Source organism: Vanellus vanellus, assembly GCF_965231255.1.
Source record: "Vanellus vanellus genome assembly, chromosome: 7".
Taxonomy (NCBI): domain Eukaryota; kingdom Metazoa; phylum Chordata; class Aves; order Charadriiformes; family Charadriidae; genus Vanellus; species Vanellus vanellus.
The window spans coordinates 15755704-15772368 of NC_138912.1; the positions used below are offsets into that span (position 1 = coordinate 15755704).

At 54.7% G+C, this 16665-nt stretch overlaps 1 protein-coding gene across 1 annotated transcript; it reads right to left on the bottom strand.

The window, feature by feature from the left end:
* Positions 1-1018: 1018 nt before the first annotated feature.
* On the bottom strand, positions 1019-2350 carry LBX1 (ladybird homeobox 1). Its single transcript, XM_082486145.1, has 2 exons — positions 1936-2350; positions 1019-1595 (listed from the first exon to the last, which is right to left on the bottom strand). Exons 1-2 carry the CDS (start codon positions 2258-2260, stop codon positions 1093-1095), a joined length of 828 nt encoding a protein of 275 aa, XP_082342271.1. The 5' UTR covers positions 2261-2350; the 3' UTR covers positions 1019-1092.
* Positions 2351-16665: the final 14315 nt, after the last annotated feature.

The window sequence follows — 16665 nt, forward strand, 5'->3', positions numbered from 1 at the left end:
AATGGTAAAGATTTTATTGTATCGGAAAAAAGAGCTATCTGTACAATTCTAAGAGACAGTAAATAAAGCGACATTGTCCCTATCGGAACTTAAATAGCAGGCCTTTTAAAATTTGTACAATTCAAACAAAAACAGTTCTTAAATCTGTACATTTTTTTTAATTTATAGTGTAATATTTAAATGTATTGATCTTGGGATTTGTCCTTTTTTATTTTCGTAGCATGCAAAAATTCTAAAAAGAGTAAAAAATAATTCTAGGATTTTTTTTTCATTTTCGTTTTTTTGTTACCACCTTCATATCAAAAATACGAAAGGCAGCTTTTTAATAAAAGCACAACAATAGCAGAAAATGGTAAAAATAGCTTTTAATTGGTAAAATGAGGCAGAAATTGCATTGGAGACAAATCTCTATGCTCTAGGAAAAAAAGAAAGTATATATTTTCCAACTTGCATTATAACCCCTCCCCAAGTTCCCAAGATTGCGAAAGAAAAAAATATTTTTAAAAGGAAAAAAAAATTACTTCGTGCACATCTGAAACATGCAAGGAAAGGAAAGTGGCTAATTTTTGCTGTTGCCGTTTATAAGTCTAACTTAAATCTCCTCTAAAGTGGTTCGTTTCGGAAGTCTTTGAAAACAACTGCCTACCCAAACATCTGTTGGAAGTCGAGTTTATTCCAAGGTTACGCGTCTCCCTTATAGACAAAATAATCGCCATTGATAGCTATTAAAAAAAAAATAATAATCAAAACCTCAAAAAGAAGGGGGAAGGAAAAAAAATCCAATATATACGTTTAAATATTTATACAGAAGCCGTCCGTAATTGCACCATTCCGAAAATGTGACAGGCGGAGGGATATCGACTCTACCCTAAATTAATTTGTGTGTGTCTGTGTGTGTGTGTGAGTGTGTGTGTGTGGTGGGTTTCTATTGCTTATTGCTCGGACCGAGGGGGAGCAGCCGGGGCCGGGATGGGGGGTCGGGGGTGCCAATTTGGAGCTGTCGGGGTGGTGGTGGGGGAGCGGGACGGTGAGTTTGGGGAGGGGGTGGTGGGGTGTGTGTGTGGGGGGGGGGGAAGGCCCGCCGGCCTCCCCTCAATCATCCACGTCGATCTCCACGTCCTCCTCCTCCTCCTCCTCCTCCTCCTCGCTGTCCCGGCGGCTGCGGGGCCGCTCCGTGGGGGGCGAGGCGGGGCGGGGGGGCGGCGGGGCGCCGGGTTCCCGGGCGGCGGAGGGGGGCGGCGGCGGGGAACTGGAGCGTGCCTTGCCCCTTCCCTCGGCGCTGGGCTCCAGCTCGGCCAAGGCCACGATGTCCACGGCGGGGTTGGGGCCCAGCTTTTTGGCCGATTCCACGTCGGCCTTCATCTCCTCCAGGTCTCGCTTGAGCTTGGCGCGGCGGTTCTGGAACCAGGTGATGACCTGGGCGTTGGTGAGCCCCAGCTGCTGGGCGATCTGGTCCCGGTCCGCCGGGGACAGGTATTTTTGGTAGAGGAACCGCTTCTCCAGCTCGTAGATCTGATGGTTGGTGAAGGCCGTCCGCGACTTTCTACGCTTCTTCGGCGTTTGCCGCTGCCCGAAGATCGTCATCCCGTCCCTGCCTGCCGACGAGCCGCCAGATTGTCGCCGCTTTCCCCATGTGTGTCCCCCCCAACCATACCCGAGACACCCCCCCCCCCCCCAGACCCCACGCCCCTACCCCGCCGGTATCGGGGCGGGGGGGGGGGGGGAGCGGGGCAGAGCCGCCGCATCCCGAGGGCCACCGAGGACCCCCCTATCCCGCCCCGTGCGACACCCCGGGAGATGGAGGGGCGTGGGAGGGGGGAGACACGGGGTGGTGGGGAGAGGAAAAACAGGCCGTGGGGAGGAGCGGGGCACCCACCCGCGGGAGGATTCCCCCCCCCCCCCCCCAAACACACACACACACTGCGAGGGGCTTACCTTCGGCCGCCTGCAGCACGCTGACTTCCAGCCCCTTGAAGGTCTTGCTGGCCAGCTCTTCCAGGGCGCAGAGGGGCGAGGTTTGGGAGAGCAGCGCCCGGCCGGAGAGGGGCAGCCCGGCCGGGGGGTGCTTCTCGGCGGCGGAGAGGAGGTGGGCCGTTCCGCAGAGGGTGTAACTCCTCCGCACCGAGGGCTTGTTGAGGATGTCCTCGATGCTGAAGGGAGTGAGGGGCTTGTTGGAGTTGGCCGGCGGTGGGAGGTGATCCAAGGGGCTCCGCCGCCGTTCTTCCCCCGAGGAGGGCTTGGGTTCTTCTTTGGAAGTCATGGTGGGGCCGGGCCGCGCGGGGCTGCCTTCCCCACCCGCGACGGGGATGCGCTGCCGCGGGGACAAGCCCCCGGAGGGACCGCGGGGTGAGGGCGGCGGAGACAGCGAGCAAAAGTTGAAGCCCACCTCCAACTCCGGCGGAGGAGCCCCGGGTCCTCCCGGGGAGAGCCACGTCGGGCGGCGGGCAGGGCGGGCAGGGCGGCGGGCTGCGGCCGGGAGCGGAGCTGCCGTCGGTCCCTCGCCGAGAGGTGGTCCTGCCGCACCTCTTGTCCCAGGGTTTTGGGTCGGGGATTTTTTTTTTCTCCCTCTCTCTCTCTCTCGCTCCTCACTCTCCGCTCGCTCTCTCTCTCCTCTCTCTTCCTCTTCTCAGCTGCTATTTTAAGAAACCCCCCAAATCGCAGCACTTTCCCTGCCCTCCCCCCCCCCCCCCAAAAAAAAAGCGCGAATACCCACCAAAAAAAAAAAATTAAGAAAAATTAAAAAAAAGAGAAAAAAAAAATAAAACGCAGACTTCGGAGAGGGGGAGAGCAGCCCTCGCACCGAGACCTCGGACCAGGGGGAAAGAGGCAAGAAGAGACGGGGTAATTGACTATTGCTAACAAGTTATTGTTGATTGGGAGGTAATCAATTATCTTCAATGACACTTTTCGCCCTCTCTCTCTCTCGCTCGCTCGCTCTCTCTCTCTCTGTCCAATGCAGGCTTTTGCAAGTTCGGAGACCCATTAATTAGGAGGCGGTATGGAGGTGGAGCCCAGTTGAATTATAATGCTGAATGCACTTGTCATATTCTGGCCCTGCTATTTGTTTGGACATATATATTTTTAAATTACATTACAAACCAGCCTTTATTGCATCAGGATAATACAGTATAGTGAAAAATAATAATAAGCGAAAACAAAACAAAACGAAAAATATCCGGCGGTATCTTTTTTTTTTTTTTCCCCCCCGATTTTTTTTTTTTCTTCTATTTCTCCCTCCTGTTAATTCTGGCTACTAGTTTATTTAAAATGTCTCTCTTCGGCTCTACCCAGAGCCGTTTGTTTTTTTTTTAATGAGGGGAAGAAGGGGAGAGCCTGGTTCCAGGTAAGGCAGACCTTTCCTTTCCAATAAAATCCGAAGGTTTCCGCCGAATTTCTCGTGCTCCTCTTTCCCAGCGCCCAGTGTCGGAGTGGGCTGCGGGGGCCGGGACGGGGGCAGCTCGGTGGAGGGGCAGAGGCCCCCCCGGGAGGGTATCGCTGCCGGGGGATCCCCACGGAGGGGCTGCGGGGCGCGGGCCGGGATCGTTCCCGGGATGTCGGTGGCTTCTTCGGCTCCGTTGGCGCCGGAGGTGGCGGGTGATCCCGACCGGGGCCAGCGCGGGGAGAAGGGGCAGGCAATGGCCGGGCTTCGCCGCCCAGTAAAGCGCCGGAGAGGGCCGGTTTCCAGCCCGAGGCCTTTTGCTGCGAGCCTGCGGGCGGCTCTGAGGGGGGCAGCGGCGGCGGGCCTCGCTGCGCCCCCCCACCCTCGGGGCAAACCCGGCCCGGCCGTCTGTGGGGGCCCGAACCGCTTCTTATTATTTTTACCCGGGCCACCAGCCCGCTTCGGTCCCGCCGCTCCGCAGGGCCGGAGACAAAGCCCGGAGCTGGGGGGCGGGGGATGAACAGCCTGGCCCCCACCTTGCGTGGGGGTACACCCCCTCCCCGCTCCCCGCGGGGCCTCCGGGACGCGCTCCCCGGGCCGGGCCGGGGCTGGACGGGGCGGGCGGCGGGCGTACGGCGCGGCGGCGGGGCGGGAGCGGAGCCCGGGGCCGGCTCCGGCCCTAACTTTCCCTCCTCACCTTGACGGGCAGGAGGAGGGCGGCTGGCAGCTCCCAGGCCGCTAGGTACCAAACAAGCACAAAAGAAGCAAATGGCTCCTCTCCTTAAAGCGCCCTCTTCCCATTTTTTATAGCTCTCTGGGAGTCTCTTTATGCAGTGACCTATTTTTAAAGGCCTATATTGGGTTATTCATCATATCAAATACTGCAAGGAGCTGGGGGGGAGCCGGTCGGGGGGGAGCGAATTACACTGATTCTAAATCGCCCGGCTTCTTTGCTTTGCTAGGTGGATTATTTGCTTCGCTTTGCTTGGGTTTTATGAAGTGATTTAAACATATTTTAACCAATTAGAGACTTTCCTCCTCTCCCCTGTGTCCCCTCGCATTATTTTCCAGCGTGGCGTTTTATGTCAGGATCCGGGTTTTATTGAGAACTCAGCCGGGGATGCTGGTGTTATAATTACAGAAATAAGATTTAAAAAAAAAAAAAAAAGAAAGAAAAAAAAAGAGGGGGAAGAAACGAAAGAAAAGAAAAATAGTCTTGTTTCTGGGTGAGAGTTTGGGCGGGCTGGCGGGCGTTTGGGATGCGCCGAGTCGCCGCCGACTCCGAGCTGCAGCCCGGACCGACTTCCCCGCGAAGCGGAGACCCGGGGCGCAACTTGCGCCCCCGACCCCGAGCGCAGCCCACGCCGCTCCGGGCAGGGGCAAAACGGCGCCAGGCACAGCCAAGCCCCACAAACAGTTCCGGATCCCCTGCTGTCCCCTCAGCCCGCATCTCCCCTTCCCTGCCTGCGCGGGGAGGACAGGGCTTTAAATGCACCCCGCTTTTTTTGGGCTCACTAGCAGAGGCAGAACCCGGGGGGTGTGTGGGTGGGCAGCAGCCTCAGAACAGTCTCCCCGGCACAGAGACACCCTTTTTCGTTTGCCTCGACCGCTGCCTGCCAGGGGATAGCCGGGTTCATGCTTTCCACGAGTAGCTCAGCCCGGTGGCTCCAGGCCTGCTGCCTGCCCTTGTCCCCAACGTCCCCCCCAAATAGCACCTCATTGAGAAAGGGGGTGGCTGAGAGGGAAGGGGGCAAATCCCGCCTCCTCGTCCCCTGAGCGCCCAGGACGCTCTGTGGCTGTCCCGGCGGGGTCCGACCGACCCCTCTGCGCTGTGCTCTCGGCTGCTCGGTGGCGCCTTTGGTGGATTTGGTTTTGTTTCCCCTGCGCTCACTTTGCCTTTGCAACGGCTGCAACTCGCTCCCCGCAAACGAATCCCTCTCTGCCCTTCCGGGGGTGGCCAAAATTCAGAGGGGGGGCAGGCTGGGTTGCCCCCGCCCCGGCTTAGGGGAAGACCTCAGCACCCCCCCTCCGCACCCTGCGAAATTTCATAATTTTAATTTTTATTTTTTTTTTTTGGCAGCGCCCTTGGCACCCAGCCCCGAATTAGGGACCTTCGGTGCCCCGCGACAGGTCCCATCGCATCTCCCCGTCCTCGGAGGGTCCCGGGGAGTAAAGGGGCCCCCGGGACAGGCGGGGGCCTGCGTCGGCCGCCGCCACGGAACTTCCCATGCCGCCGGGCTCTTCTCCCTCCCGTCTCGCCGGGAGGCAGCTGCGGATCGTGTCTCCCAGCTTTGGGGTCGTTTGGGGAAAAACACCCTCATCCGAAGGGCTTCAACCAGCTTCAACCCCACCTTCTGCCAGCTCCAGCCCCTCTGAGGGGGGACCGGGTACTGATGCCCTCCTGGTGAAAGCAGTAAAAGTTTGGGTCGGGTCTCCGGCCGAGAGGCATGGAGGGGGGCAGGGCTGGAGGGAACGACGGCCCCTGGAGGGGGGTCCCCTGGAGCCGTCGGGGAAGTGTCGCTCCGGGTCCCTGCTTTTCACCGGGGAAGTAAAGCGAGTAAAGCATTGGCCTTTCCTCCTCTGCGGAGCAGAAAACTACCGCTGAATCGGAAACTACTCAGGAGGGCAGGAAAAAAATATCCCTCTGGCTATGAGTAGTATCTTTGGAGGCGTCTCCCTTCGCCGCCCCCTGGGCCGTATTTCGGGGTGTCGGCGTGGCTGCCCTCCCCTGTGGAGCCGTCCCGGGCACGGCAGGCAGCGGCAGGGCACTGCCGGGGCTTCCCGGCTTTGGCTGTGCGCGGCCCACTTTTGTCCAGGAAAATGTCACAGGAATATAATTAAAGCAGGCGGCATAAATCATTCAAGTGTTGATCACCAAAGTAACTGCGTACAAATGACACCTCCTTTCCCGGCATAGCTGAGCCGTGCATGGCTCCCAGTTATGTCTGCCTAGTTTAAGTGGTCTAAACACGTTACCGCTCCCTGTTAGCAGCGCGGAGAGGAGCAAACTCCGTGCCCTCTAGCTAGTAGCGAGCGTCGGGTCCTGGCACAGCATCCCGCACGGGGCCGAGGTGGCGAGCCGGGAACCTAGGAAATAACTGTTATTTTTGTCTTTAAGCACCCCCAAGTTTGGGGCTGCGAGTGCCGAGAGGCAGAGAGACCCCCGGTGGGACCCGCCGTGGAGCCCGGAGGAGGGAGAACCTCGGCGGTGTGCGAGGTCCCTGTCCCAGCCCTCTCTTGCAAAACTGCCGGTGAAACGTACCCACAGGTGTCCCCTGTCCCCGCCGCCGGGCACTGCTCGTCATTGCTCTCCTTGGAAAACAACTGCCCCGAAGTGGGCGCCCGCCGACTCCCGGCTCTGTTGGGGCCGGGGCGTCGGGGGGCCGGGGGGCACTGCGGGGCTGGGGAGAAAATTCCCGGCTGAGCCCATCTCTGGAGGTCGTTTTACAGCCACCGCCCGCTCCTTCCTGCCCTCGCAACCGGCTCTCTGCGGGGGAAAAAACTTCGCTGCACCAAAAATAAATCTGACCCAAGTGCCCGCACCCGGCCGGGGAACCGGGGCCAGGGGCAGCGCGCCCGCTCCGGCCCGGCTTGAGCGCACCCTCCCCACGAAGCCCCGGCCTTTCCCCGGTAGGGAAAAGCGGAGAAGCCGCCATTCCCTCGGGGCGCTCCGGCAGAGGTGCGGGTCCGGGCAGGGACTAAATCCACCCTCCTCTTCCACTCCCTCCAGAAACCCGTCCAGAAGCGGGGGAGCGGCGAGCAGCCTCCTCCGGGCGGGCGGGCAGCACAGTGCCCGTCTCTCCGCCTTTCCCCGGGGCTTTTTCGTTTGCAAACGAACTCCCGGACAGACCCAGCGGCGCCGGGGCCGACGGAGATGCAGGGTCCCGACACCCCCTGCCCACCCTCGGGGCCCATTTGTTTTCCCCCAAAAAACAACCCCCGGCGGGGAGCTGGGCACGGCCGTGCCCGGACCGCCCCCCGCCGCCCTGCCGCAGGGCCAGGAGAAGGAGGTGACCCTAAACTTGAGAGAGCCCCTGGGCCGGTGTTAGCGGGGATGCTCCCGGGCGGTGCGCAAGGAAAATCGGGGAGCCCGGCCCCCCTCAAGCTGGTGTAAAGTACAAATTAAAAGTAACTCCCGGGCGGATCGAATCCTCCGTCCTCCTCATCGCCTTGCGTGGGACGGCGAGGAGCGTTTCCCACGGCGGGGGAGAACTGCGGAGGTGCCCCCATCCCGAATGTCGGGGGCCAGCACGTCTCCTCTCCTCTTACCGTGGCCGGAGACCCTCACGAGCCCCCACTCCTGTCTGTTTTTTGGGGTTCCCCCGGGGTTTGCGGGGGCTGGAGAGTCGGTCTGTGCTGCTGGCTCTGCAGCCGGACCCCCGGGTTCCCATCGGGGATGAGGTCCTGCAGCCGCCGCGGGAGTTCCCGCAAGCGAAAAGTGAATACGAGCATCTGAAAGTATTTTTATTCTTTTAAACCCCAGTGTTTTAATTTCTAGTCCAAGAAATCCAGTTTCCCCGGGAAGAGCAGTCGGGACATGCCCGTCCCAGCTCCAGGCAAGACGAGAACTTGATTTTTATTATTTTATTAAAAAAAAAATTAAATACTTCGATAAATGAAATCTGCAGGACCCCTCTGGAGGGCAGGGAGGTGGGACAGAGCCGGCCGGGGGCATTTCAGGCCTCCCGGCCGTGCCAGGCTCTGTGGGCGGCAGAGATTTAGCAGCTCTCGGGCCCTCCCTGCCCCGTCCCAGTCCCGGGAGAGGCAAAGACGGGCCGCGGGGCAAGCGGGGAAAACCCGCCGGCGGGGATCAGCGCAGCCCCGACCCTCTGTTCAGACCCTGGCTGTCCCTTGGGTCACTCTTGCTTTGGGACGGGGCAAAGCCACAGCCTTCTCTCCACCCCCCCTCGGCTGCAGGGAAGAAGCTGGAGGGGGGGGGCCGGGGCTCCGCGGCCGCGGAGGTCGCCCTGAGACGGCGGGGATGGGCGCAGGGGAGGCAGGGGCAGGCAACGCCCGGCCCGCGCAAGTGCGCTCGGAGGCGGCTGGAAATAGCGCGCAGCGGTGGGTTTCACTGTCACCTCTGGGCTGGGGGTGTCGAGCCCCGGGGTGATGCTCACCTCGGCCCGGGCTTGGGAGCTCCCTCGCTTCATCGGGGAGAGGAGCGGCGGGAGGGGCTGCCCGCAGGATGTCCCCCTGCCCCAAAATTTCACTCTGCTCTCGGGGCCCGACAAAACTTTGTTGGACGTGGAGGGGTTGGGGGGGGGGGGGGGCGACGACACAGCCACCCAGGGCTGTGACAGCCGCGCTGACTCCTCCGAGACCTGTAATATCTCTGCTGCTGCCGGCACGCGTGAATAATTCACCAGGCTGCCAAATGCAAGTAACGTTTGTGGCAGCTATGAAGGAGCCGGGGAGGCAAGGGCTCATTTTTGGGGAGCAGGAGGAGGTGTGGGGAATCAATTCAAACTTAATAAAGGGAGTGGAGGGGAGAATGGCGGAAATAAGCCAGGCAACTTCTTCTAATAACAACTTGGTGTTAATAATTCAGGAGCAGTCATTGGATTATAGCGCAATATCCGAAGTACGCGTTGCCGGCACAGTGCGGGTGGATAATGTAATCGGAGCTCATTTTGCCTTCCAATAAATTACAGCAGCAAAAGTTTCCTGTTAAAGCAGTTATTTGTATTTCTTTTTTGAAGGTGATTCCCCCTCCCTCCTCCCCTTCCAGCAACTGCAATAAGAAAATTAATTAAAAACTAATATTTCCACACCTTGCAAAAGCAGCACTGAGATGCGAAGCCAGAGTTTGTCTGTGATCTCTTCCAACTTTGAGTCCTGTGAGGCTGCTCCTCCCTACCTCTCACTTCTTTCTTTCAGTGCTCCTGTTTTTCCATTCCTCCTTTTTTTCCATCCTACTGTTTCTGACTCATGGGACCTCTCCAAGCTCAGACAAGTGCTGCTGGAAAGAAAAATGTCCCTAAAATCCATCCCTTTGTGTTCGGCTTGCTGTATTTGTTCCCCTTGTCCCTCTTGGGTCCTGTTATGAAGGAGTAGCAGCTAGAGGCAGGGCCAAACAAGAGTTCACTTGTCTTTGAACTCACATGTGAGGCGAGTTTGCAAGGCCTCAGATGACCCTTGCTCTTTTCCTTCCAAACTGCAGCACCATTTAGCAGCAGACACTCCCCTTGCCCTGACCTAGCCAAGCTATTCCAGCCTTTTCGCTATTCCCATTCTCACCAAAGGCAGAGCTATACTCTTGCACCCTTGTGGCCTCCATCCACAGCCAGAGTTCACAAGCCAGTTCTCAGGCTTCTCCCAGGCATTGCTGCTGGACACAGGGCTCCACTGCACCGCTCTCCTCTGCCAGGCTGCTCTCTGTGTCCTGCTGGGGGCCCATCTCAGACCTCCCTTGAAAAGTGGCCTTTCTCCAACAGCTTGGCCGTGGCCAGCAGTTACCTCTGACAGGATGCTTTACACCTCTGTTTATTTTATTCTGCTTTCTGCCCCAGGAACCTTAGACACATTCCTCAGATGGGCTTGGATCAGGCATGGCTCTTTCTATGGGTACTTTTAGCATCCTGTAATGGTGAATGGCATTACCCATCCTGCGTAATAGCTGCTGTCAGCTTACAGCATTTCTGTACTGATCACTCTCAGATCAGGCTGTCTCCCTGTCTCCAGTGCTGCATGCCGGTACCATGGAGAAAGAGAGAGAAGGGCTTCCTGCAGCAGGCTGGGTAAAAAAAAAAAAAAGAAAAATCTTTATCCTGTTGACCATTTCCCAAATTCCTGCTCTTCGGAAAATGATTCAGACTCCAAACTCTGAGGTTTTGTATTGATACAAAAATGCCCCATCTTTAGTGATTCCCCCTCTGAATGTCCTGGGGTCCAGTCCATCTCCCTTCTCTGTTTTGTTCAGTTGTGACACCTTGTGGCACCGAATTCCCACGCCCTCCTGACTAGCACCCAGGGCTCTTTTCCAGCTGATGTACGATCGCTTGCAACGGTGGAACTTTAGTGCCTAGGTTTTTTTTTCTGGGCACTGAGTAAAGCATGTTCAGTGAACAGCCTCAAGATTTCTCCCATTTTTCTGCTTGAAATCTCCTCGGGGTCTATTTAGTTCTGCTGCTTTTTTACAGGTGTGGAAAACACGTCTTTGCGAATGCCAAATATGCAGCAACACGTGGGTCTGGATTCTGCTTTCATATGACAAAACCAGTCAGCTTCCCTGCATCTGCCATCGTTAGTGTTACAACTTAACCAGGACCTACCAGTGCTCCTCAGTAAGAGCTATGGGGGGGGGCAGTGAGCAAGATGCAGAAAGGCTGGTATTAAAACCACAAACGGCATCCCTCACCCTCGGGAAAGGCTGCGGCTGGTTTGAAAGGCCTGTGGCGAAGGCGGATTTAAGTCTTGCAGGGCCAGGTATGGAAAATATAAGGCTCAGTGTATAGGACCCGAAGGGGTCCCTGGCCGGGGGGAGCGGCGGAGGCGCCGGCGGGACAGCAGCCGCTAGAGGGAGGGCGCCGAACGCGCAGGGAGCGGGGCGGGGGCCGGGGACGACCGACCCTGGGGCTCGCCGCCGCTTCGGAGATGGGAAAGCAGCCGTGGAGGGGCTAGTTCGGTCTATCCCAAACCATGGGACAACTTTCCAGGAGCAGCCAGCCCCTCTTCTGCACTTTAAATCCTGTGATATTCTGCTTGGCAAGCTGGGTACCTGCTCCTGCTGCTTCTTTCAGTCTCAGCGGAGAAACGGGTGTTAAAAGTCTCCTGTGCTCTGCGAACCTACTGCCAAACTCCAGATGGTCCCTTATTATAGCCGGAGAGTGTCCGTGAGCCTTGGAGTACATGAACTCCAGGACGGGGTGGAAAAGCAACTTCAGTTTCCTAAGGTTAAACACTTAACTGGTAACACAAGATAAAGATTATAGGAGCTACGATTTTTTGAGATGTATACAGATCCTGAAATGGTGCTCTCCTTCCGCACAGGGGATGCAGGCAGAGGGTAAGGAGGAGTGAAGTCCAGCAGCAGGAGAAGCAGCTCCCATGCACCCCACGGCTATGGAGCGGTTGCAATGCTGTGGGTGCACGGGGGCCGCCCTCCTCTTTGCCCTTTTGCCCTATGCATGTGTGTAATCCGCGGACCCACTGGCTCAGCGTTGTGGAGCTGGGCACGTAGTGCTGCGAGAACACGACCTTTTGCTCTGAAGATGGTAAGAGCTTTGTGCTGGCAGTGGAACAACATACCCAGTACAAATAGAATCATTCTGATAATAAATCAACATCCATAATAAGAAGACATCGTTAATAATAAGTCATCCAGGGGCCTCTAGAGATCAGCGTACAGCTTACTGTAAAAATAGATAGGAAACATGGTGTGATCATTACAAGCAAGATAACAAATAAAAGAGAAAATGACTTTTATAGGCATTTAGCTCTTTTTTCCTTCCCCCAGCTTCGAGCCAGTTCTGTTATCAGTTTGTTATCAGGGCGGCTATGATTTAAGTTTGGTCACAAACCCAGACTGCATTTTGCAGCTGCAGAGCTCTGGGTTGACAGCACCTGTGAGCTGGCCAGATCGCTACCTGCAAAGGAGCTGCCTGGCAAAAATCCCTCCTTTTCTTCCTCTCTGCTCTGCTAAGGGATCACCCCTTAGTTATCCTGATTTCTCCAAAGGTCCTGGATATGGGCAAGTGCTCCCCAGTTATGATATACAGGAGCCAGCTGAGGCCTTGGCCATAGATGTCGGCTCTTTCCGTACCTCTTCAGTTGGCAGGATTTGTTGCCCGGCTCCCATGGCTTTGTTTCGGCTCAGCTGACAGGGTGACTGGACTTCAGAAACTGGAGAATAGTGAGGGGCAAACACGTGGTAAAATCTGAGCTTTTAAATGAATGAATGTTTGCATCGAGAACTTTCCAGACCCAAGAATATTTTCATGCGTAAACTGGCTGGCATCAAAGGACTTGTGAAAATTGCTCTGTGCACAGAAGCCATGCGAATTCGACACATTTGTTTAAGGACAAATTTGCAAGTCGTGGCTTGTGCTGTTCCGTCAGCTCTGAAACAGATCTGCTTGGGATATCAGTGCTGCTTTCTCGCAGCAGAGGGGAAGGAGGTTAGGGCTGTTCAAATCTTTCTTGGTTTCTCCCCTTGTTTGCGTTTGCCAGGCAAACAATAGCAGATGTTATATAGTCAGTTCAGTTCGCTACTAGTCCCATTATGTTCTATTTATGTTTCACTTTATTGGCTTTTTTTTTTTTATTTTCCTATTATTGTTTCACTCTGGGGGAGGCAGAGGATATAATATATTCATCTTTATTATACAAAATCTGTGTGAAGCATTTAATAAAATGCTGTTTCCACACAGCTAGGAATATTACTGTTAGCTATTCTTAAGTTAATGCTCCTATTAAAAAATGTTTGATGGCTGCAGTGACTGGAACTTGTGTGGACAAAAAGCACACACGCCAGTAAACAAGGCACTCATGGCAATTCAGAGATTTCCCAATGCCTCGTGGAAAACTTCTGTTTAGCCAGATTTCTGCTTACTTAGCACATTTCCAGCATTGTTGTTCCCTGGTTTTATTATTAGTTATATTTGAATGGAAAATAAGTTTTGCTTTTTGTCCCCAAAACTCTCCCCTGGTATTGGAGGGGTCAAATCTGGTCCCCATCCCCAGGTCTCTTTCCCAGGTGGTTGTTTTCGCAGAGGTAGGTGTGGAGATGATGGGGGCAGGACACCAATGGGAATGCAGTCACAGTGGCTGTCTGAACCAGGACCACCTTGCGTCAAGCCCATGATGCTCTCCTGCCCCAAAACTGCTGATTCAGTCCCAAAAATGCCTGCATGAGGTAAGCCAGGCTCATTCTGCTTTACAAGCCGGTGGACGGGGACAGAGGGTCTATAATGGGTCCTGGAGATGGAGCAGGGCAGCGTCTGAGATCTACATGTCATGGCACTCAGCTGTGGTGGGAACGGGAGTGGTTCTCCATGGACCAGGAGCACAGGAGATGGCGCTGCTTCTGGTGGTGCTGAGAGGGTAATGCAAAAGAGCAGTGAAAAGTCAATGTTGTTGCATCAGGTGAGAGGAGATGAGTGATGGAAAAGAATTTGTTCCTGAGAAACAAAAAGCTATTTTCAGATGAAGATCTTTCCCTAATCACAGAATCACAGAATTTTCAGAGTTGGAAGGGACCTCTAGAGATCATCTAGTCCAACTCCCCTGCTAAAGCAGGATTGCCCAGAGCACATTACTCAGGACCGCATCCAGGCGGGTCTTGAAAATCTCCAGAGAAGGGGACTCCACAACCTCCCTGGGCAGCCTGTGCCAGTGCTATCACCCTCACCGTAAAGAAGTTTTTCTGTGTATTTGAACGGAACTTCCTATCTTCTAACTTGTGCCCATTACCCCTCGTCCTGTCACTGGGAACCATTGAAAAGAGCCTGGCTCCATCCTCCTGCAACCCACCCTTTAGATACTTGTACGCCATAATAAGGTCTCCCCTCAGCCTTCTCTTCTCCAGGCTAAAGAGTCCCAGCTTTCCATGAAATCGATAGCTTTCCATGAAAGACGCAGACATCCACACCTAAGACAACACTGACTCAGATAGACACATTTGGCTTTAGACCCAGAGCTCAGTCAAACACACAGCTTAACACCACACTTCTCCCCAGCACAGACAGGGAGGGGGTTGACATGCAGATCCGGGTTCATGAACCCTCCCAGAATGAGAAGCTTTATCCCTGCCCGTCTCCTTTGAAGAACCATGAGGCAGTTCAGTGATGTGAGAGCTATGTGCTTGCAGGAGTGTTAATGGCGGTCAGCCTGGCACTAATCTATACTGTCACCATATACAGGAGGATGAGGAAGGCCATATAGGGTTTAATGAAGGTCTGCCCAGCCCTGAATCTTCGCTCCAGCGCTGGCTGGTGGTGGATGTCCCGAGAGAGCAAAAGACCCAATTATATAGTATATTATTATCACTATAGTATTACATGATATTATTGTAAGACAAACATTAGCAAGTATATGGCATGCTTCCCCAGGATACTTTCTCAGCCCCTGGCAGTTTGTGGTTCAGAGAGTCCTGAGCCAGAAGCCATACCTTTGTGTTTTATAGCCGCAGATAGATTGTTCTTCCATGAACGTGTCTAACCACTTGTTCAACACATATAATCTTTTGGCATCCATAATATCCCGGGGCAATGAGTTTCACGGCTGATCTACAAGCTATGCAGAGAAGATCTTCCTTTCATTTGTTATGAATCTGCCACCTGATAACTCCACGACTGCTCACACTTGTTCAGGAAGAGGCGACACACGGTTAATCCCTGCTCACCCACTCCTCAGCCTGTCTGACAGCACAGACGTCCATAGTCCTTGGTAAAGCCTGTCAGCCTGGAAACAGAGGTGACTGTGGAAGAGGTGAATCTCCAATTGTTCAGGGCTGAGCAGCCAATGGAGAAGACCAAGGAAAAACAAGATGCACCTTAGAGAGAGAATGACATTCATGGTGTGGTGGGCAGTGGGGAGGTCTGTGGTGTCCCTGGTTGGGCAAACACCTGGGGAAGATGTTGGGCCACTAGGATGAGCTGAAGGAAGATGCCTGGCTGATGCAGGGGGTTGGCTGATGTAGGAGGGAAGACAGCCGTGAATGTGAAGGGTTGGCTACTGGGGCTGCAAAGGTGAAACAGAAACAGTGGGGCACGGAGCTCATCCCAGTCGGCCAAAATCTCCGGAGTTTCCTGAGGAGTCTGGGCAAAGCAGATCAGGAGCTTGAGGCTCACACGTACTCTCTTGCGACGGACCTAAGCTGGCCTTCAGTGAATTGAACAAAGGTGGAGAGCATCCACTGGCAGCACCCAAGGTAGCGCTGCCAGGATGAGAGACTGTCCTCAGCCTGGCCCCATCATGTGCTGCAATGCTCTGGGTTTGTTTGTTTTCCCACCCAGGTTTTGGTGCCTTTGTGTACCTTACTTTCCCAGGGCCAAGAGGACTTTGCAGATGTAAAATGAAACATCCAAGGAATTTGGAGACAGGTGAAACATCCAAGGGACTTTTGGGCCTTGTTATGAAATTATCATGCCTTGAGAATGATAAGGGTTAAGGCAGAAGTGTAAGGACAAGTGTCCTCAGCCTCCACAACGTTTTTCTTGGTCTCTCTAGATGTGGCACCCTGTCTGTTGGATAGGGAGAGGAGTGAGGGGAGGGAGGACATGTCTGCTGTCAGAGCAGTCATTTCATGACATTGCATTCACCAGACAAGAGCACCTGCGAGACAGAGAGAGCTTGGTAAGCTCCAGAAAGTAGAAATGTTTTACAAAAGCACCGTAAACATCTGCTGAGTGCTACCTGGGAACGTGACTGTGAGAGAGAATGCGGAGGTGCAGGGGGGAGGGAGAACGGGTCTTTGAAACAGGTTAACCCCCCCCCCCCCCCCAGCACTGTGGGGGTGATGTGAAAGGCTCGATGGCACTGTGGGGGGCACCAACCCTGCCAGGCTGGGGACAAAGCCCCTGGAGAGACTTCCTGAGGCTTTTGCAATGTGATAGGAGTGAGGAAAGAGCCAGACTTGCTTGAAATACTTCATTTTTATTGCAGAAGGCTGCCTGCCGTCTCCCTGCCGCCTCGCTGGGATGTGTTTCTGTCTCAATCATACGCATGCAACTTCTGGACTGGTGAATGGTGCCAGTCATGGGCAGGGACCAAAATGTCCTTGATGCAGATGTCTCCCTCTAAACAGTCCTCTAGGACTTAAGCCCTAGGGCTGCGCATTGCCCTGCTGGGCAGACTCCTCGGGTCACCCAGTCTCATTGCTTCACTGGATTTTTGCAAGGTTTCAATGTTTCACTTAAAGCTTTGGGGGCAGTTCAGCTTGCACATGCGGGTTTTCTCACCCGAGTTTTGTGGTGACAGAGGTACCCTTGAAGTTGAGCAGATGTTATGGACAAACCACCCAGGGCAAGGGACAAGGACAAACCACACTGTTTTTCGTTGGTTTAAGCATTCTCTCATGATTTTGAACCTGCTTCCCAGGTTTTTTGGCTGCTTGGTGTTGACAGCACTGAAATGGAGCATGGGTCTCCTGCCAGGATCCATAATTCTAGTGATTTTCCAAAATCCCTCAGTCTCCAGAAGCCATTAAACAAAATCACTTTCTTCCCTGCGACCTCCCATTGCAGTTCCTGATCTGATGATCTGCACTGCTGTAATGCGCAGCCCCCGAAGCTGCATCCAGAGGGACACCTCCCAAACCCTGGGTGTTTGCTGAGCACCTTGCAGAC